Source organism: Hyperolius riggenbachi, chromosome 11 (assembly GCF_040937935.1).
Source record: "Hyperolius riggenbachi isolate aHypRig1 chromosome 11, aHypRig1.pri, whole genome shotgun sequence".
Taxonomy (NCBI): Eukaryota; Metazoa; Chordata; class Amphibia; order Anura; family Hyperoliidae; genus Hyperolius; species Hyperolius riggenbachi.
In genome coordinates, this window is record NC_090656.1 from 48568427 (window position 1) to 48591770 (window position 23344).

General features: G+C 45.1%; 1 protein-coding gene across 2 annotated transcripts in view; it reads left to right on the plus strand.

Annotated features, from left to right (window-relative positions):
• LOC137538410 (protein cornichon homolog 2) overlaps window positions 1-23344 on the plus strand; it is a 325780-nt gene that overhangs the window by 239902 nt on the left and 62534 nt on the right. For both annotated transcript variants that reach the window (XM_068260577.1, XM_068260578.1), the window contains one exon: window positions 21291-21403. In XM_068260577.1, coding sequence (XP_068116678.1) covers window positions 21291-21403 — 113 coding nt within the window. The remainder of the gene's footprint in view (window positions 1-21290; window positions 21404-23344) is intronic.

Here is a 23344-nt window from a genome sequence, read left to right on the forward strand (position 1 = left end):
GATTGGCGCACACACATACAACCTGTCCCTTTGCTCAATCTCATTCGCAATCGCCTCTCTTGCGATTGCGTTCTGCGCTTCGTACAATTCCTGTCTGGCACTTGTGGAGGTGCAGAGGATTGGTTCCTCTGCACTCCCCAGCGCCATCTGCCGACAGGAATTTCCCTCTACAGGTGCGTAGCACCTTTTGCTGGGTGCCTGCAAATATACGCTTGTGGAGGATTTCCGCCGTGTCAGCGCACGCGTTGTGCGCTGATCACGGAGAAAGTTCCACATTCGTTACACGTCCAATGTATTTGTGGAGAGTGCACCACCAGTTTGTTACTAAATGAGGCACATGGGGTATCATTTTACCCGTGACGAGTTGTAGAGTACATTTTGGTGTGTTTTAAAGCTTGGACACACATCACATAAAAAATAGGAAGGTACAAACTCAATCCAACATAAAAAAGTCCTGTTCAAAATTATGATCAAATTTGTGAAAGTTTTAGCAAAACTACAAGAGACATATGTGGTAACATTTTAACTGTGATAAGTAGTACAATAGAGTTTAGAAAGTTTTAGGGTTGAGGACATGTCTTGTGTATTCTTTGTAGTCACAAACTGAATCAAAGGCAATTATATTTTTGCATATTCTATACCTAAATAAAAGACTTGTAAAATGAAAACAAATGACAGAGTATGAAAGAAACAACAGATATTGTTACCTTAGGAACTTGGCTTTTTAAATATGTATGCCATGAGGGTATATTACTATTATTTTTGCAAATGAGGTCTCATAATCATTAATAGTGTACAATGAGAAAGCAAAAACTGAAAAACAGAAAAACACACTTTTATTTCCAAATACAATATTATCGCCATACATTGTGCTAGGAACAGAATCTAAACTTTGTTATAACCAGGATAAATAAGCAAATAAAATGTGTGGGTATTGTTTATTTTAAAGCTATAAGGGCCCTTTTCCACTAGCAATCGCTAGCGTTCACGCTGAATGCTAGCGATTGCTGAATCGCAATTACCGGCGATTCCCCGACGTTCGCGGCCGCGATTTTGCTATGCTATGCACTGCATAGCAAAATCGCGGCAATTATCGCTCCGCCGCGCGTTCGCGTTCCCCGCAAAAACGAATCGCGGTAGTGGAAATGAAAGGGCCCTCATGGATGTAAATGGAGAAAGTGTGTTTTTCAGTTTTTTTCCATTTTTTTCCCTTTAAAATGCCCTGAAAATAAGGTAATTACTACACAAAATTATCACACACCAAAAGCCTAATTTGTCTTGAAAGAAAAACAATATAAAGATCATTTAGGTGTGATTAGTAGTAATAAAGTTATTGGCGAATGAATGGGAGCAGCTGATATGTGAAAATTTGTTTGGTCCTGAAGTGGTTAATCTGTGTAGACTCTTAGGTCAAATAAATCATTTTTTAAGATCACCTGAACTGAGAGGGATCTGAAGGCTGCCATACACAGGAACAGTTTTTTTCCTCAAGCGGTAGCCATACTTAATGCTGAACCACGTTAGAGCTGCTAGGACTGAAAGTAATCAGCACAGAAACTAAACATGAACAATTCTCACATTGCTTACTGCCACTATACTTATAACGTCCTTAACTTGTAATATTCACACTGTCTGTCCTTGTATTGTTTTTGTTTGTGTTTGTTAAAGAGTAACTGTCAGGCTGCAGAAGCTAATTTAAACCTCTATTCTCCTGTGTTAAACAGTTTAGAAGGAAGCCATAAAGCCATTAGTGAAGATAAAAATCTCAGTTACCTTTGATGTGTGCTTATCAGCAAGGCTGTTATAGACCCATAAGGACGCAAGCCGCATACTAAACTGCAAAGCATTCTGGGGCCCTCCCCTCGGCTGCTAATGAGACGTTACAGCAGCTTGTAATCAGTCCAGCGCGTAGCACTGATAAATCTCCGGGCAGAGTACACTGCAGGAGTCAGCTATTGTTCCTAGCCACATGGCTCATTAATATTCACTGCACACTGTGTTGTTCAAGTAGGAGCTTATCTGTGATCAGGAAGCAGGCAGGACATGACGACACATTTGACAGAAAAACATGGAGCCTGCCATGAGCTGTCAGGAGCATCTATCTCTGCATATACTATATACAAATTCTGTGAAATCCAAACGTGGACAGTGAAATGCATATGTAATGTAAGTACAGCCAATCTTTAGCTACTGATATATGTGTTTATTTTCTCTGAGACCTTATACCTAACAGCTCCTCTTTAAGCAACTGCCAAGACAAATTCCTTTTAGGTGCAAACTTACTTGGCGAAAATAAATTGATTCTGATTCTGATTCTGATTTATTTCCTTTTAAATGATACCAGTTGCCTGGAAGCCCTGCTTATCTTTTTTGCAGTAGTGTCTAAATAACACACCAGAAACAAGTCCAGTCAGGCTTCAGTCAGAACATCTGATTGGGCAGCACGGTGGTGTAGTGGTTAGCGCTGGGTCCCCGGTTCAAATCGGAGGCTTCCCTCTCCAGAGGTATTCGTTTTTTTATTAAATTATAAAAATTATAAAATTGTTAAATTATAAAAGTCACACATTCTCTTTAAAGTACATGTTCAGAGTCCCCTACATCAGCCTTACAGAGCTTGTAGTTCTTTCAGCACCCTTGTGTTAAGACACATGATCAAATATCTAGAGAAAATTGCAGAAGCATTATTTGGCAGTACATAAAGGTAGACAAGGCAAGACACAGAACATTTATATCGCAGTTTTCTCCTGGTGGACTCAAAGCGCCAGAGCTGCAGCCACTAGGGCGCACTCTATAGGCAGTAGCAGTGTTAGGGAGTCTTGCTCAAGGTCTTCTTACTGAATAGGTGCTGGCTTACTGAATAGGAAGTGCTGAGATTCGAGCCCTGTTCTCCTGTGTCAGAGGCAGAGCCCTTAACCAGGTAATAAGTAGATATTGGCGTTTAATATGTTGTTCACATGGTACAGTCATGAAATAAACAGACTTGAAAGATTATTTCACCTGTAGTGTAAAAATGGTATGAGCAAAAATACAGACAAGCAACCGTGATAGTCTAAGAAATTCTGTGTTTTTCATAATACTGGTGGTGAGAATATTCCTTTAAACCAGCGGTGATTCATTCCTCTGTACATTCTCTGTTTTGCCTCCCTGATATAGATCTTTCATGAGAAGCAGTTTGTGCACAATAGGGGCTATGACACATAGGCTACATATAGCAGAGACTTGTAGAAGATATAAATCCCATCTGCAATAGCTGTTCATGTCATCCAATGCAGTCGCTTGTAGCTGCGTCATGCCAGCCCCACTGATGAGCAAACCATTTCTATAATATTCACTGACCCAAGGATTTACATTCAGCCAGTGAAAGTCTTCAGATTAAGCTAGCTAATTAATGGTTAGTTGTTGGCTTTGTAAACTGAGAAGGATATATGGTGGCTGCCATATTTATTTCCTTTTAAAGCGGACCTGAACTCAAAACTTCCTCTCTGTTGTAAAAGATAAGCAACATCATAATAACCTTTACTGAAAAACAGTTCTTTGTTACAGCTCATAGAAACCCTGCAATAAATCTGCAGTTTGTCTACTCTCTGCTTACAAGGAAGCAGAGATAGGTTTTTACAGACTAGCTGCTCTGTCGAGGCCGCCGAGTTTCTAGAGCTGACACAGCCGAGAGATCAAATTAAACTTGTGATTAGTCACAGATGAGGAGGAATTAGGCTAAACACTCTAAATACATGCAGGGTGGATTCCTCTCTGCAGTGGCGGCATCAGCTTCAATTTTTTTTTTGGAGGGGGGGGGCTGGCACAAGGGGTGCACGATGCCTGGCTGGTGGGGCCCATTTGGGTGATCAAAATCAATGTTTTGTATGGTGAGCTTATACTCCTCTCCTTTTGCTAGGGTTGAGACAGGCCCAGGGCCGAGGCAGAGGCTGGAGAGGCTCCAGCCTCAGAGCGCAGTGTAGGAGGGGGCGCACAATTCATTCAGCTGTCATTCCTAATTGTGTTTGAAGCAGAAAGAAATAAGAAAAGGGGATACATGGCAGTGACTGCAAGCCAGATAACTAGAGATTAAGGTGTTGGGGATTTGGGGGGCACCTATTAGTCTAATAGCAATCAGTGTGTGATGGCTGGGGTGGGAGGGATGGAGGGGCGCACTTTGCTGTCCCAGCCTTGGGTGCTGAAGGACCTTGTCCCGGGTCTGGACAGGCCCCCGGTTGCCTCTCTTATTTACGATTGCCCTTGAGCCCTAGAGAGTTATTATTAGAACCTCTGGAGAGATACAGGGCCTTCATAGAGGAAGGTTGATGGAGTTTATCTCGATGTATGCAGATAACACACTACTCTACCTCCAGGACCCGGGTCCTTCAATGCAGTCCGCTCTCACAGCCATCGCAGCAGAGACTTGGGGTATTATAAAAAAAAAATAATACAGGCTCTTTGTTTGAGAGCCTCGTCAAATGAAGTTTGGCCTGTAACCACCTCCCTTTAACTTTAATAGGTAAAATTAACCTCCTAAAAATGATTTAGTCCCCAAATGCATTTATGTGCTCCGACAGTTCCAGCTTCCATTACCGAAATTCTTTTTCAAACAACTAGACACAGTTATGCTTAAAGGGGCACTTAAATATGTGCAAACATACAAAAAGAAGTATGTTTTTTCTAGAGTAAACCTTCTCCTATGTTGCTGTCACTTAGTAGAAATCTGACAGAAGCGACAGGTTTTGGACTAGCCCATCTCTTCATAGGGGATTCTCTGGGATTTATTTATTTTCAAAAGCACTTAGTGAATGGCAGTTGCTCCGTCCAACTGCCAAAAAAACGTGTAGGGAGCAGGGAAGCTGGCTAGCATCATTGTTTAAAGAGAAACTCCGACCAAGAATTGAACTTTATCCCAATCAGTAGCTGATTCCCCCTTTTACATGAGAAATCTATTCCTTTTCACAAACAGACCATCAGGGGGCGCTGTATGACTGATGTTGTGGTGAAACCTTGCTGCATTGTGGGAAATAGCTGTTTACAGCTGTTTCCAACTGCCAAAAAAGCATGCTACATCACCTGCCAACAGTAAAAATGTCACCATGTAATAAATGTCAGAATGTAAATCAGGGATTTAAAAGATTTTACAATGGGCAAACACTGACTAATACATTTATACATAATTATTGTAAAAATGAAGCACTTTTTTTATTACATTATTTTCGCTGGAGCTCCTCTTTAAATCCTTTATAGGGAATATCTTTATAAAGAATAAAAGCCTTGCTGAGAATCCCCTATGAAGAGATGGACTAGTCCAAAACCTGTCACTTACGTCAGATTTCTACTACTTACTGTAAGTGACAGCAACATAGGAGAAAAGTAATTTATGGCTCATTTTACTCTGGAAAAATATACTTCTTATTTGTCTATGTTTGCACACCAGAGCTGCTCAAATCCGACCAGGATGCTACTCAGATAGTAGCTATCCGGATTTCTCCCAGTAATGCATTGCGGCCGGGGCGGGGGGTTTAATCTTACCTATCATGACGTCTTTTTCGTCCGTCCCTTGGTGCCTCCCACGATGTGCTCCAATCCGGCGTCACGTGACTAAAAACACTTCCTCCTTCCGGGTTGAAGGAGGAAGTGTATAGTTACGTGACGCCGGATTGGAGCGCATCGTGGGAGGCGGCGAGGGATGGATGAAGAAGACGTCATGATATGTAAGATTAAACCCCTCACCCAGGCCGCAATGCATTACTGGGAGAAATCCGGATAGCTACTATCTGAGTAGCATCCGGATCGGATTTGAGCAGCACTGTTGCACATATTTAAAATTTTACAATTTTTTGCCATAGTGCCCCTTTAAGAACGAACCTACAGTCCCTATCTCGTTCGTTAACCAGGGACTTCCTGTATATTTATATGTCAATGTTTGACAATCTAAAAAAAAATTATTTGTGTGTGCGTTTTGTTTTGTTCCCACACAGTGCTATAGTCTTATGGAATTCAAATGCTATTTTACAGTATATGCTCAGTTCTGTATGCTATTATGGGTCAGAGTTATTCTGAGAACTCTGTTTTTTTGTGATTATGCCCTTGTAAATCTCAATAAATGTTATTGTTAAAATAAAAAATGATCTGACCTTGAAAGAATAATCATCTTGTGCATCAACTCCCTATGCATGTATTTCTGCCAGATTCAACTGCTATTAATGCTGTTGAGGGATACAAATCACTTTGCTCACAAAACAATTGCATTTTAGGCTGCTGCTTTTAGGTACATAAAGTAGGACATTTCTATTGTTTTTTGGAGGCTGTATTTAGACACTGGCATCAGTTATCGTCCATGGCTTAATAAATATGTTGCATTTTTTGCCACCAGGCAGAGCCGGGACAAGGTCCTTCAGCACACAAGGCTGAGACAGCAAAGTGAGCCCCTCCATCCCTCCCACCCCAGCTGTCACACACTGATTGCTATTAGACTAAGAGGCACCCTAGAGCCCCCCAAATCCCCAACACCTTAATCTCTAGTTATCTGGCTTGCAGTCACTGCTATGTATGCCCTTTTCTTATTTCTTTGTGTTTCAAACACAATTGGGAATGACAGCAGAATGAATTGTGCGCCCCCTCCTACACTGCGCCCTGAGGCTGGAGTCTCTTTAGCCTCTGCCTCGGCCCGGCCCTGCCACCAGGTAACACCATTGCGTGTCAAAAGATGACACACATAGGGTCACAAAACCTGCCATTTGGCTGCATGAAATTGCAGGTGAAAAGTATTCCTGGCTGGCAGCCGGGAGGCTGAGCTGCGTGCTCAATGGCAGTGGCGTAGCTAAGGAGCTGTGGGCCTCCTGGCCGCAATAGCAGCATAGGGGGCGATATTATGGCTGGGAACGCGAAGAATCACTTGCATTCCCATGCCTGTCGGCTGGTGACGGCCAAACCGGAAGTGTTCGCCGGCGGGTGCAGGAGCATCTGAGCGGGGCTGCGAGGGCACCGATCGGCTGCAGGGGGCTGAGGGAAGCCCCAGATGAGTAAATCTCATTTTTTTGGTTAGACTTAAGGATCACTTTAAAAACAAATAAGTGCCTACCTGCAAGAGAGTGCAAGCCCCACTTGTGGGGTAAAATACACACCTAGCACTAGTAGTAGTAACTTACTTTACTTGGTGGCGCACCCAGGCTATGCATATGCATAGGTAGGATTTAGTTAGTGTTAGGTCCCCTCCCATGGGGGGATGACTTCTCCGCAGTGGGAGGGACGAGTACTTAACAAGTTGCATGCAAGCTGTTACAGGAAATCAACATCCTCCAGTGGTAGACAGGTCATGTGTATGCTAGGTGTGTATTTTACCCCACAAGTGGGGCTGGCACTCTCTTGCAGGTAGGCACTTATCTGTTTTTAAGTAGCGCTGCTCATTTCTTTGCCATGTCCCCATTTGTTCTACCAGGTCTCTGCCATGACAATAACTGAGAGCGTCGGCATCTTTTCCCACTGGGGCTTCCCATTGGTCCATTTGGAACAATGGGAATCCTTGGCAGGGAATTTACCATTGAAGACTCCCATTGGTCCAAATGAAAGAACTAATAGAAAGCATGTGGGCCATATTCAAAGATACTTATGCTGAGGCTACTGGTCAGTTTGTAGTGGAGATGTGGCACTGCAGATGGAGTGACCGGGGTGCTCTCCATGCAATGATCTTCTAGGATTACAACTGGGACACTCATACTGACCAAATGGGAGACATTAATATTAACTTTATTTCCTGGTTTATGACTTCTTTAAAGAGACTAGCTCATAGTTAGCAGGGGCATGTGTGCCCCTGCTAAAACGCTGCTATCCCGCGGCTAAACGGGGGTCCCTTCACCCCCAAATCCCCCCTTGCAAGTTGGTCGTGGATTTTGCTCCTCCTGGAGGCAGGGCTAACGGCTGCAGCCCTGCCTCACAGCGCGTCTATCAGCGGCGCATTGCCGCCTCTCCCCCACCCCTCTCAGTGAAGGAAGACTGAGAGGGGCGGGGGAGAGGCGGAGGTACGCATCTGATAGATGCGCGTGAGGCAGGGCTGCGGCGGTTAGCCCTACCTCAATGCAGAAGAGATCCCCTGCTGCACGAAGGGGATTTGGGGGGTAAGGGACCCCCATTAAGCAGCGGGATAGCGGCGTTTTAGCAGGGGCACACATGCCCCTGCTATCTATGAGGTCTGAAGTGAGATTTATTCTCGCTTCAGACTCTCTTTAAAAGATGAGATTGGCTCACAGTGATCACAGGGTCAGAAGCCAATTAAATCTGCTCCTGTCCGGCTCAGGAGCACTGCTGTCATGCCGACAGTAGAGCAAGTGGGTTGCGGCGGCAGGAGAATGGCACGATCGGCGGTAGCAGCAATGAGAGCGTGCGGCGCGCTAACTGAAATCTACGCCCTGGCAGGGATAACAGGTCCCAAACAGCATGTAGATTACAATTATTGTGGTCTGGAAGCGGTTAATGTAAATATAAAGGCTAAACACAATCAGCCCTCTTTCCAGCTGTGCGTGTGAGACTTGGGGTGGGTACTCCCATACATTGTGAGGAGCTTTTGCCACGTCCACTACTGCCCACTGAAATGAGTGAAGCAAACCTATTCCAGCAATAGATTATGTAGTGGGATTTGTGATGGACCACGTCATCAGTGCAATTTTTTAGGTAAATATTTTGCTCCTTCATTTTCTCTGTGTTCCTCTCTCCTATTTATATCTATTCTACATCAAACTGTGCAAACATTTGTCACAGAAATATTTTCTTCTCCCATAACATTGCTGAGATATCTAAAAACAATCACAAAACGATTATCGCAATTTACCAGGAAAAAAAAGTAAATGCAAACAGCCATTTGAATTACAGTTTCAGGTTTTAAATCAATTTTTCTGCCATCTTGTGGCTGTAAAAGGTATGGCTTGAAATATTCTCACTGTGGTACTTTGAGGCTTTCTTCACATCTAAAATCGAAATCCCAGACGCCAGCGGTTTTCGTTTTTTTGCGTATTTTTTCCCTTTCTGGTGCTTACCTGCGCACTTCGATTTTGTATAAAGCACTTTTCCAAGTGCTTTCGCAGAGCGGTTCTGTGTGTTCACTTCCTGACGTCAGTCAGGAAGTGAACTCTTTCACCCGGAATAAATGAATAAATTCATGAAGAAGTAAATACAATGTATTTATTCATGAATGCACTGGGGAAATCGCTATACAAAGTGCTTTTTCAAGCGTTTTGCGATTTCCTTATACCCTCCAATTATTATTATTATTATTTTTTATTTATATAGCGCCAACATATTCCGCAGCGCTTTACAAAGCACAACAAGAAGACAAGGGGAATATAGATATACTAACAAATTGTAAAACAGAGTTCCAAGCAGCACAAATATTGTGACAAAAACAGTAAACATTAGGAGGAGGACCCTGCCCTTGCGAGCTTACAATCTAGTGGGTAGTGGGGGACACATTAGGTAAGGGGGTGGAGGATGGATGAGGCAGTGACCTTTTGCCTCCAATTGAGGCAAATCGCCCCAAAAATGGTACAGGCAGCGCTTTAGTGAGCGGATCGGAATCAAACCGCTCAGATGTGAACACTCTCATAGGGAATCATTGCACAAACGCTTTTAGGGCGCTTTTGAACATCGCCGGTGCTTAAAAAAAAGGCGAAAACGCCCTGGGTGTGAACAAGCCCTTAAAGAGCTACTCAAAGGAGCTACTACATTCACTCATTAAACTAGCATAAAACTGTACTGGAAATACAGCTGGTAAGACCTGATTGTTAATAGCTTTGAAGAACAGCATGTTTGCTTAAAATATATAGTCTGGTACAGGAGTAAGAAGGCATTTCAGCAAAAAAAGGAAAAAATAAATAAATAAAAACGTTGCAAAGCAAGAAGTTAAAAAAATAGAAGAAAGATCAAGAAATGATTAATATTCGCCATATAATTTGTCATGTTGCTTGATCCACAATGAGCCTGCAGGTAATCATCTACATACATATGCACAGAGCGAGATACTGGTTGCTTAGTTGGAAACAGCTGTTATTTCCCATAATGCAACAAGTCCCACAGACAGGAAACTGTCAGGACCAAGGTCCTGACATCACACCGTGGGAGGGGTTTCACCACAATATCAGCCACATAGACCACCTTGATGCACTATTAGAGAAAAAAATAAAGATTTATCATGGGAAAAGAGCAGTGGCGTAGCTAGAGATCATGGGGCCACATAGCAAAACTTTCATGGAGCCCTTACATGGAAGCACTCTTCAGCAGTGCCACCTTCCTCTACCCTATGGATATGGAGTTAATTGGGCAATTTACAGTCTCATGCAATCTACACTGCATATAGTCAGCGGGCACTGAGGCAAAGTCAGAGGGTAAAGAAACACAAGAAAGTTAATGGTGAATATATTAAGTACCCACTGGGCCCCCTTTGTTCCAGGGCCACATAGCAGATGCTGTGGCTGCTATGGCTATTGCTACGCCCCTGGAAAAGGGGTTTCAGCTCCTAATTAAGGATGAAGTTCAATCCTTGGTTATAGTTCCTCTTTAAGAAGAAAATTATGAGACTGAATTCTTCAAGTGAATACAATTCAAAACCCTTGCAATAAATATACCTCAACCTAGGTGCCTATTTTACTAAGCATGAATTGAACAGGCCATGGATGAACATTTCCGTGCTCGGCATCCAGTGCACGGAGTAATAAAGAAAAGCTGTGTGTGAGCGTCTTTGATCTACTGGACATGTGCAAACCTCACTCGCACATGCCCAGTGCTCATCCATAGCCAGTAGTGTAGTTGAAAGAAACCTATTTGACTTGTGCTGTGTCAAATTGGTATAGAGCAAACATGTCCAAAGACCGGCCCAGGGGCCAATAGTGGCCCGACAAGCCATTTCTGGTGGCCCCTGAAGCTCTCTACTGTTGATAATTCCAAATGAGTGGCCTGCAGGACGTAGCTGTAGTGCTGCATGCAGGGACCACCTTGTGCCCCCACTCTGCCTCCGCCTTTGCTCAGCTGTAGGTTATCAGTCACAACTGTAGCAGTAGCAGCCACTGATTAGCAGCCGCCACTGTGCCAGTAGCAGTAACAGCCACTGAGTAGCAGCCACAACTATACCAGCAGCACTAACAGCCACTAACTAGCAGCTGCCACTGTGCCAGCAGCACTAACAGCCACTAAATAGCAGCTGCCACTTTGCCAGCAGCACTAACAGCCACTAACTAGCAGCTGCCACTGTGCCAGCAGCACTAACAGCTACTAAATAGCAGCCACCACTGTGCCAGCAGCAGTAACAGCCACTGAGTAGCAGCCACGACTATACCAGCAGCAATAACAGCCACTAACTGGCAGCTGCCACTGTGCCAGCAGCACTAACAGCCACTAAATAGCAGCTTCCACTGTGCCAGTAGCACTAACAGCCACTAAATAGCAGCTGTCACTGTGCCAGTAGCACTAACACCCACTAAATAGCAGCTGCCACTGTGCCAGTAGCACTATGCCTGCATATTAAAAGGGACATGATAATTGCACACGGTATTCGTGTTATACCCCGTGGAAATGTTTTGTTTGGAAAAATGTCACAGAGCTAGTGTACCTAAGGGCAATCAGCAAAAATTGTGCTTAATTACGCTAGTTCAGCCCCCTAGCACTCTCAAGAATGGCTCTTGGCATGAAAAGTTTGGGCACCCCCGCAAGGGCATAACTAGAGGGGATCAGCCTCTGCAACCGCGGGGGAGGGGGGGCAGAGCTGTAAGGGGGCCCAACTACTACTTTACTCTTTCTGATAAAGGGGTCTATCCTTCAGATCAGGTGTTTTTGTGGCTACATGTGAAGATTATGATGTTCAAACTTTTTGTTGCAAGTTGGGCCCCCAGGCATGAGGAAGGATGTGGATATTGGGGGGCCCCAGCAAAGTTTCCAAGGGGGGCACCATGATTTGTAATTACCCCACTGCAACCCTGGTAGAGAGGGACCCTGCATTGGAATGGTGAGCTGTGGAAGGATCCGGAAAGCCTCTGGACCACCCAGAGACTTCCCAGTACTGAGATAAGTACAGGTAGTCCCCGACTTACAAACGACCTGCCGGTATGAACACCCACCGATCCGCCACAATGGCATCACACAGCCGGGGACTACCTCTTGTGCCCGGGTCCCTTAAGCAGAGTATGTGCAGCGGAAGCCGCAACAGTCTCACCTCTTCCACGGCGGCCCGGGTCAATCAGCAGTGACATCCTCTCCGTCCTCACTGCTTCTCTTAACCTCCCTGGCGGTACAATAAATCCGCCAGGGGGCAGCGCAGCACTTTTTTTTTTCATTTTTTTTAAAGCATGTAGCTAGCCTAGCGCTAGCTACATGCTTTCCCCCTCCCTTCGCTATCCCTCCCACCCCTCCGATCGCCGTCGGCGCTTTTACCCGTTCTGAACGGGTTTCCCTGTATGGGCTTCCCCATCGCCATGGCGACGATCGCGATGACGTCATCAATGTTGCGACGTCAGCGGGTGCTCCGATCCAGCCCTCAGCGCTGCCTGGCACTGATTGGCCAGGCAGCGAAAGGGGTCTGGGGGGAGGGGGGGGTGGCACGGCGGATCGACGGGTAGCGACGGCGATCGTTATGCACACGCAGCTAGCAAAGTGCTAGCTGCGTGTAGCAAAAAAAATTATGTAAATCGGCCCAGCAGGGCCTGAGCGGCACCCTCTGGCAGCTTACCCCGTGTCACACACGGGGTTACCGCCAAGGAGGTTAATGGCTTCACTTCCGCCGCAAAATGACACAATCAGGAGGAGCCCCCACCGGGGTTCCTCCTTACTGCGTCATTACATAACGCAAGTGAAACCAAACCGCTAAGCAGTGAAGAGAGAGAGGATGTCACCGCTGATTTACCCGTGCCGCCGAGGAAGAGGTGACACTGTTGCGGCTTCTGCTGCGCATACTCTGCTTAAGGAGGCACAATGGACACACAAGGAGGCACAAGGGAGATCAAGGATAAGGGGGGGGGGGGGCAATGAGGGGGGCACTGGAGGCTCAGGGGACAGAGATGGCACAGTGTTGAAACTTGAGAAGGGATTCAGGTTAAGGGCCCGTTCACACTTGCGTTTTGCCATGCAAACGGACCGGATCCTGATCGAATTCTGATCGGATCAGGACCTGATCCGGATCGGAACCGTACGGTTCCGATCCGGATCCGGTCCGTTTGCATCAGGCATGCATCAGGCTGCCATCCGGATCCGTGGGCAAAAAATAGCGAAATTTAAATAAAAAAATGTTGGGGTCAGCAGAAGGTGCACCTGGTGCACCTGTAGAATCAGGTTCCTCCACTGTAGGCCTCACCTCCACCTCCGACATTCTGCCAGACAGCTCCAGCACGTCTGTCACTGCTGCTCCACTCCAGACATGCTTGGCCCATGTGTCCCCATCCGAAATGGCCGCTTGAATACGCATAGGAAGTGGTGTAGAACGTCAGGTGTTTGTAGGCAGTGTGTTCTGTGCCTTCCGTTTCCCATTGGTTTCTGTGTTCCGGATGGTGCTGTCAGGCTCAGGTCCAGCTCCGGTCCGGGTGCGTGGGCCGGAGATCCGGACCCAAAAAATAGCGCATGTTGGAAAAGTATCCGGAGTCCGGATCCGGTCCGGCTCCGTACTGTACGGAACGGACACGTGTGAACGTCCGCATAGCCTTTGCAATGCTTTGCGGAACGTACGTTCCATTTGTACAGTATACGGTCCGGATCCGGCCCGGCGAATCCGGACAGGGAACGCTAATGTGAACCGGGCCTAAGGATGAACCTTAGGGATGAGTCCCTATCTCGTTCATTAATGGGGGACTACCTGTAGCTTTTTTTTTTTTTTTCAAACTTCAATTTTCAGTTGGACATTTATGAACTTTTGGGGTCTATATACAGTATGGGCTCGATTCACAAAAGAGTGCTAACTAAGTTAGCACGTCTAAAAGCTTTGGGCGTGCTAACTAGGGTGCTAAGCAGTTGGCACGGCCAAAGCTTTTATTTATCGCGCGCAAAGTTTAGCGCTGGGCGGTGCATGCGAAGCGTCGCACCGGGTGCCCCTAAAACGTTGCACCAGGTGCGCCCTACACGTCGCACAGTGCAACGTTTCGGGCGCACCCGGTGCAACGTTTTAAGGGCGCCCGGTGCAGCGTTATTGTCGGAACCGGTGTGACCATACGGCGCTCCGTGCAGCACTTAAACTTTGCGCGAAAACTTTTTGCGCGTGTATTAGCTCGCGCAAAGTGTCTTTAGGCATGCTAAGGGGTTTTTCACAGGCGTGCTAACACTTAGCACCCTTTTGTGAATCAAGCCCCTATGTGGGTGGTGCATAGGTCTTACATAGGTCTTTGAACCAAGTCAGGCGAAAATGGCGCTGGATATTTGGGTGCAGCCATAGGCCATTATGTAAATTACGGCTATAGCGGCATAATTTGGGCCATATTATGATAAAAAACAGCGGAATTCAGCCGCCAGCAATAGCTAGGAGCCGAATTGTGTCATACCCCAGAGTCAATGGCAGCCTGGATGGGGAACAGTAATAAACACTGCCAAGAAGCAAGGTAAGCAAGCCAAGCCAGGAGCAAGGTAAGATGTTTTTCGGCTTTACCCTGCGCCCAAATTTATTTACATGAATGCCTTTGAATGTTCCTCCTCCATTCAAGTCACGCTTTTGTAAAATTCCGCTTGAGGAAGGGCTCACAGGAACCTAAAATGAACTGGGTGTCGCTGCTATTGTTGTTGCTGCTTATGCTGTAAATAATTATTCTTAGACACAGCATACGCTGGTCAGGTTTAGTTCTATAGTGTTTAGGTTTGATTATTATTTATTGTTAATTCACTGAACCAGTATTGAATAATTAATAATATTGTAGTACTACTAACAATATATTATAAACAGCATAGTAGATAGAGATGGAAGACGTATTCAAAAAATGGCAGCTGAGTTAGAATATTGGTGATGTAGCAGAAAGAGAGGTAAGATGTGATTACCAGGTTCATTCAGAGCCCGAGGTGGGCTCATGAAAAAACTAGGCTACCTGATCCGGGGGGCTGAATGGATCAGGTAGCCACCAAAACCGCCGCTCCCCGCTGTTCTTGTGGGCCGCAATGGCCTACTTTTACTCTGGGCCACGATGCTGCAATTAGTGTTGTCCGGATCATGAACGATTCGGATCTTTGATCCGAATCTATTTTATGAGTCGATCATCCGAATCATCAAAATGAGTGATTCGGATCGCAAAAGGGGCGGGGCCAGGAGCGACACGCCCCCTCTCAGCGGGCAGCGGGGTCCTGGAAGCAGGAATCGCTCTGTTGGATGGGAGCCAGCCTTGCAGGGAGACAGGTAGATGAGAGAGAGGGGACATGGGTGCCACTGCCAGATATGTGTAGAGCCCACATACTGGCTGAAATGTGCTGCTCATTATAGGCTGTCTGTTCCGTAGTTGTGCACAGTGAACACATTGGAAGCTTTTGGCTCAGCACAGCTCAGTAACTTTGCAGACACTGTGATTGAAAGGCAATATAATCCTCCTGCACTCGGCACTAAACAGCTGCACTTATCTTCTGAGAATGCTTTCTTTCACTGTGCGACCTTTTCTTTCAAAGTGTACAGATGAACATATAGGTGAAATATATGTAAAGCATATGACTTCAGCATGTGGGTATTACGTGCAAACATTTCTGCTCTCTGCTCGTCCCTCCTCCCTTCTCTGTCCACTCCCTGCCCTCTGTCCATCTTCTCCCCTTCTCTGTGTGTCCACCCCCCTCCCCTTCTCCTGTCCACAGACCTGTCCTGCTGTTCATTTCACCCCCGAATGCTTCCGGTAGTAAAATGATCCGAGATTCGGATCAAAGATCCGGATCTCTTCAATCATCCGATTCGAATCATCCGGATCATTGAAAAGATCCGAACTTCCCATCTCTAGCTGCAATGAGAGATTTATTCTCTCATTCACAGCGCGCAGGGAGGTGGGGGAGTGGCAGGGGGCGTGGCCAGGTAGAGAGAGTTGCCCAATGGCAGCTCTAGAAACCCTGCAGGAATGCCCCTAGTGGGCATTTTAAACAGGGAATCCCTCTCCCCTATGTTTACCTCCGGGATAGCAACAAATATTGTCGCTAATCTCGCGGGGCTATAGCGTGGAGGTGGGGGGGAGGGCAGAGAGGCATGTCATGAGGCAGAGAACATGCCTCTGTGTCCCATCTGCCCGCCCAAAAACCACCTCGAGTTCTCTTTAAGCTTCATACACATGCTAGACAAGCGATCCCTGACCCTGATGGTTAGCGATGAGGAAATGACATTTGAAATCACCCATGGATCGTTCTCCCAATCAGATTGTTATCGGAAGTGCGAAAATGAGGACCCAGAAGTGCAAGATTTACAATATGTGAGTACTTTGATTGGCTAGATCATTTGCCATTGTGTGGTAAAAACGATTAACACCCATTTTCATCTGAACTGATCCCCCAGTAAGGATTGGTCTACATGGAAGATAATGCTGCCTTCTACTGTCATTGGGACACATTTTTTAGACGATTCTCAGCCATCCGCTTGGTAGACGATTATTGTTTGTTTCCCGATGATCACGGTCTGGCGTGCTTCATCTTTCAGACTGTCACCATTGTCTTTGAGCCATGTGCTGGTCACTGTCCTCTGAGCTGTGAGCACTGAGAGATATCGCTAGTTGGAGCAGATAAAGCTTGTGTCACCTTTGCTGTTCTGATGATGCATTGCATGCCGAAGAAAGAGCAGAGGGGAAAGCATGTCTGATTAGATGGAGAATAGAGAAACTCTCTGATATTCATTTAACCAGGGAACTGACAGACAACAACCCAGAGGGCTTCAACTATCAAATATGAGCTGGAAATCTATTGTCCCCAGCATGTCCGATCAACTTCTTGATAAACAATTTTGCGAAGTTTACTGCGGATAGCGTGATGTGATTGGATATGTTGGAAAATCTTTGTATGAGTAAGAGGGGGAAGAATGATGGGGTCGCATGATGTTGCATTGAGCCATAAAATGATAAATGGGCCCATACATCAGATCGACCAGATCGAATGTGATCAGGGAGATATCCGTTGTCTGCCCATACAATGCAGACCGATTTTTGATTTTTAGCATTAAATCTATCAGTAATCAACCTAGTGACACCAACTCTACCGCCTGCCTGGTAAGCTAGACTTAGCAACTTCTACTCAGGTAATGCTTTGGAAAACAAAGAAAACACTGAGAATCCCCCATGAGGAGATGTCTACCAGTTGGTTCTGTCTGAGTTTAACGGCTTACTTTTTTTTTGCTGTAGTGGTCCTTTAAGGAGCCGTGAAAAAAGAGGGATATGGAGGCTGCCAGCCTGCCATATTTATTTCTTTTTAGCCAACACCAGTTACCTGACAGTTCTGCTGATCTTTTTGGCTGTAGTAGTGTCTGAATGGCACACCTGAAACATGCATGCAGCTAATTCAGTCATACTCAAAGCATCTGATTTGCATGCTTGTTCAGGGTCTATAAGCAAAGGATCAGCAGGACTGCTAGGCAACTGGTGTTGTTTAAAATGAAATTAATATGGCAGCCTCCCTATCCCTCTCACTTTGGTTTCCCTTTAGTTAGCCTTGTATAGCTGTTATGGTAAGAGAAGTAAACCTGTAATTCAGGGTCTCTGAAGCAGGTATGCCATAGACCGCAATGTAAGTTATGGGCTGCGCATTGCCAATTGCTTGACTCGGGGGCAGTGGCGTACATACCACAAGGCTGCAGGTGCTTACAGCACCGGGTGTGGCCATGGCTAGGGGTGCTGCTGTGGTGCTCAGCCACTGTGTTCTGCCACCTAAGACCTTTTTTCATACTTCGGGCAACATTCAGGAAAATAGCAGCAGGCAGTGCAGGAGACTGTACTACTTCCTGCACTAGATGTAGCACTCCCCCTCCCCCTTCCTGTCCCGTGGGAAATGTGCCTCCTTACTCTCTACACACAGCCTGCAGTGAGTGAATGTGCAGAGGAGCAGGGTGAGTAGAGAAAATGATTGCTGTGCTGCAGCTGGGACATTTGCAGGGAGAGGTGGCAGGATATGTTTAGTGCTTAGAAGTTGCCTGTCATTGGTGTCCATGTGCACTGGCTGCTGTAATATCAGAGTGCCCTGGACTATAGATTATTTATCCTGATCAGAGTAATTAATCAATAATGCAGGGTAGTCTGCTGTTGCAGAAGCCAGTGATACAGGTGCTGATAGCTGACTTCTGTAGTGAGCAGAGAAGCAAGCTCCAGGAAATTTAGATTAACTTGATTTCAGGTAATCGTATCTCTTTTTCCCATCTCCCCCTCCCACCCTGTTGTCTTCCACCATGACCCTTTCCTCTTTTCAGATTTTAGTGGCTTCTTTTAACAGCATGTCCCTGCCAAACAGCACTGGTTATGTCTGCAGTCCTGATGAGAGTCCATCCTGCCATTTCTCCTCTCCAACCAAGCTCTCTGTCTTGGGCCTCTACCTCTTTATCCCACCCCCCTCCCCCTAGCTCGCAATCTAATTGTACCATAGTCATAGTCTAATGTCCTACCATATTATTATTATGCATTCATTTAGCACTGAAATCTTCTGCAGCACAGCATAGAGTACAGAGTTTCATAATGGTTAGCTCCCTCCACATCCTGACAACTTCTTTTCCCCAAAAATCCCCCAAAATTTGCATCAACACGCTTGGCGGCCCAACCCGTCAACCCTCCCATCAAAAAAAAAATGGTTGTTTTGGTCGGGGGGGGGGGTTGTCTGTAAATAATCAGCACAAGGTGTCAAATTCCCTAGGTACGCCACTGCTCGGGTACTGCTGAACAGTTCAAAGGCTCATTTAATAGCTGTTTTGCCTGGGCACTGGCGATTGGGTAACGGCTCCAGAGTTTGGCTATTATTAGCCGAGCCACGGGTATCCAGTTATTTTGGGTGCTGGCGATCCGGTAGGGGCTTTGGTGTTTGGCTATTATTAGCCGAGCTCTGGATATCAGCAATGTAGGGGTATTTTCATGCTGAGTGAAGGTGGGGGGATTGTATTAGGCGTAAGTAGAAGGGTTCATGTTCATGTTAGACGTATGTGGGGGGGAGGGGTAGTGTTAGCTGAAGGAGGAAGGGGGGGTTGGCATCGCTAGAGGGGTTACGCCTGGTACACACCATGCTATTTCCTGTCAGATAGATGGGCCGAATCAAATATTTCTAAAAGGCCCGATCTGATTTCCAATCATTTTTGTAATCGATTTTGTATAGAGGTGATCGGAAAATCGATCAAAACGAAAAGAAAAACGATGGGAAATCAGATCGGACTAGTGGGAAATAAGTGTCAGGTATGGGAAGTGGTACCAATAGTGGCTGGTTTCATTTGCAAACCAGGAATGTAACAATAACAGTTGAAAGCAAGACAGACATGAGAAAGGAACAGATGTTACCTACAGTGAAGGAGACAAAATTAGGGCACAGACAGTCTGTACTCCTGACAGAGAGCAGGCAACTACTAATTATCACTTTTTATATATCTTTCTCTTTTCTATATATACATTTAAAGCTCACCTAAAGTGAGAGGGACATGGAGGCTGACATTTATTTCCTTAAATAATGCACATTAGCTGGCTGCCCTGCTGATCCTCTGCCTTCAATACTCTTAGCCATAGACCCTGAACAAGCATGCAGATCAGCTGTTTCTTCTGACTAAAGCCTGACTGGACTAGCTACATGCTTGCTTCGGGTGTGTGATTCAGCCACTACTGCAGCCAGAGAGATCAGCGGAACTGCCAGATCACTGGTACTTTTTAATACAGGGCCAGAGTTAGGACACATACGACACTGGGCTACCTCTACGTGGTGTATGTGACTACGCAAGAGACTCTATTCTTGTAACGAAGATCCCAGCTTTTAACTTAGCTGTAGGGACAGCATTGATTGCTGTATGACTTTCGTGAATGGATTCGCATGAGGATTGGCATGAGTGTGCGGAAGTTCATTTTGACTTTGCTGTTTTGCTTGCCACACCCCTTCCAGCACTTCCCTATTATTGTACATCTGCAAGTGTTTAAATGTCCTATCTTCAGGTGGGGAGCCTGGATTTTGTGTTTTTTTTTTAATCGTTTAAAAGGAAATAAATATGGCAGCTTCCATAATCCTCTCAGTTCACGTGTATTTTTAGATATTAGAGTGAACCCGAGGGGAGCCTTGGAACAAAGATCAATTACAGCAAAGTTTCCATTATCCGGAACTCAGTCAACCAGAAGTCTCAACCAACCGCCATGCCTGAGGGGATAACTAGGTTAGTGCTTTGGGGGTTTTGCAGGACATAGAACTTACCGAGCCTCAGGGCAGCATCTTCTACCTTTCCTGCAGCTCCTGGCGGCTTTCCACCGCCTCTGCGCGGCTCGCGGCTTTTAAAGTGACCTGATGCGAGTCAGGTGACAAGCCGGGAGCCAAACAGGAAGGACGCTGGAAAGCTGGTAGGAGCTACAGGAAGGGTTGGTTTACATTATAAATCACATATATATAAATCACACACATATATATATAAATCTATATATATATATCATTTTATATGCAAGCGCTGAGCGATTTATACTGTTATTTTTGAAGAGCTTTTCCCTGTGATTTGCACTTTTGTAAGCGCTTTTCTAAGCGCTTTTGCTCGGCGATGATTTTTTTCACTTCCTGACGTCAGTCAGGAAGTGAACTCTTTAACCCGGAAATGAATAAATGCAAGCTATTTAATCATAAAAGTGCTCGGGAAATCACTATACAAAGCACTTATTCAAGCACTTTGCAATTTCCCTTTACCTTCCATTGAGCCAAAGCGCTCAGAAAATGGTACATGTAGCGCGTTTTTGATTTCAATGAAGTCGAAACGCTCACATGTGAACACTATCATAGGAAAGAATTACACAATCGCTTTAGGGTGATTTGCAAAATCGCTAGCACTTAAAAAAATCAGAAAAAAGTAATAGTGTGCACAAGCCTGAAGGGTAGAAGAGACCCCTAGGAAGCTCTGTAAGTATTTTATGCTGCACGGGGGGTGGAGGGGTGTGTGTTTGTTCATTTTCGTCCGGTTGCCCAAGGAACCAGCAAGCACATGTATCCGACATCAGGCGATCCCTGCTGGTCCTCAGGCTTACAGACGTAGCTCCGCCCTATGCATTTTGTCTCGTCCAGTGACGCATCCAGTGACAATTGTATTGTATACAGCAGGGTGTGTGGAAAAAGTCTCTGAATGTTATTCAAATTCAATCCTTAATACACAGTGGAGGTGACTGCAGTGCGGAAATAACACATGATTTTTTTTTATTTTTAAGGATTCAACCAAAAAAACTGTCCACAGTTGATGAGCAGAAGGGTCAGCAGCAGTGGAGGTCCGGAGGATGGTGTGGGAAGCCTGTGGAGGATACAGAGTCTTCCCTCTTCTTAGGTAAGTACAGTATTTGATTTTTAACCCGAGGTTAGTTTTGGGTACACCATAAAGTGGTATGAAACTCAGCATTTCATCCTTGCTCTAAAGATTATTTACAGCATAAAATCTACTACCAGAAAACAATTGTAGCAGAACAGCATTCAAACAGGTAAGCAATTTGTTCTTCAGTGGAAAGCTCCTTAAAGTGAACCTCCAGACTAAAAATCTACTCGGCAGCACTGAAAAGGCTTGGTGTTTCCTTAACAGTTTCACAGCATCAAAACTTTTTTTTCTTATAGAAGTCTCATTTTTAGCTGCATTTTTAGCTAAGCTGCACCCCATCAAAAAAACTGCCCGGGCTTTTTTCTCCTGATGCTGTGCAAAGCATGATGGGATGATGTTGTTATTCACGTTGCCTAGCAACTGGGAAAGGTGATCAGGACACAGGACAGTTGGAACTGTGTCTCATGCTCTCTGTCACCTTCTTTCAACCAAAAAGATGGCTGCCCTTATGAAATCACAAACCTTTGCCTGTTCTTTTAAAACAGGGTGGGTAAGAGATTATATTACTTATCTATTTTAATTAACATAACTAATGTAACTTAATGACAGTATGTTTGTTTAGGCTGAAGTTCCTCTTTAAGCTTCTGGACGTGTCCGAAGCGGTGATAAAATTATTTTTTGTTTACATTCCTTTGTTACTACAATTAGTATACAGCCAGTTGCCTTCTGAAACTAACTGCACACATTGTAGAACAAGAAAGAACTGAGAAGTGGTCACTGGATACATTATAACATAAATATAGCAGCTATGCAGAAATATGCGATGGCAGCTTTCAGAGCAGATAAACTGTACTTTGTGAGCTTGTAGTTTGTAAACAGGCCCGGATTTATGTCACAGGAGCCTATAGGCACAGATGGCTTGGAACCCTAGACTTCACCCTCCATGAGCCTACAAACCTCCACCGAACCACATCGCAAGAAAGCTCACTTGCCCAGCTGTCACTTTTCCCTCACTTACCTTGCCCGTCATAGGTAGCTACAGGTGCCCTTTAGTAATAGGTAGCCAGAGTTAGCCTCAGTATTAAGTTGCATAGAGAAGGAGGGAGGAAGGTACTTGAGGAGCAGAGTGAGTCGCCTTTCTATCATCAGATGCCTGTAGGCACGTGCCTACAGTGCCTTTTGGTAAATCCAGCTCTGTTTGTAAACAAACAATAATACTTGTGCACAAAAACAAATATGATAACTGTATGAGTAATAAAAAGTAAATAAGCACATTGTTATTGATTGTTTTGTCAGAGCTTTATCCCACTCTAAGCATGTTTGTGACAAAACTATGATTTAAAGGTTGCTTCGCTAACAAGCATTCTCATGCATTTGACTGCATTTTATTGCACTGTCCCACACTGGTGATAGGCAATGGCAAATACAGACAATAATCCTAAACTGGAACTTTTTGAAAACAATGTGCTATACTGGAGTAATTGTGCTTTCTTCCAGCACATTTTGCTTAATAAATTCTAAACCTTTCTGTGCAGTGAAAAACTGATTTCGTGTATTAATGCTAGCAAACAGTAAATAGCTTTTGAAGTGAACATTGAAGTGAAATTGCTTTTCACTTTCCACTGTCAGCTTATTAGGATTTTCTAAAACGACAGAAGTGGTAGGTGTAGTAAAGCACAGTTTGCTGTACAGAATGTCCTCTTTAGCCTAATAAATGGCCCCAGATTTCCATTTTCCATGCCCTGCTGCAGTGCTTGGGGTTACTGAGGTCAGCTTTTGCTTCTATGAGCTTATAAAATTATGCTCAGATGTCCTGAATGTGTTAAAGAAGACCTCACACCTTGAGGGATAGATTCATTGAATAATAAAGAACCTATTTTTAAAGATAACAACAGGTTATTGTGCCACCTTTCATTACTAAATAATCCTTTTTATTCACTATAGTTATAAAAGTGG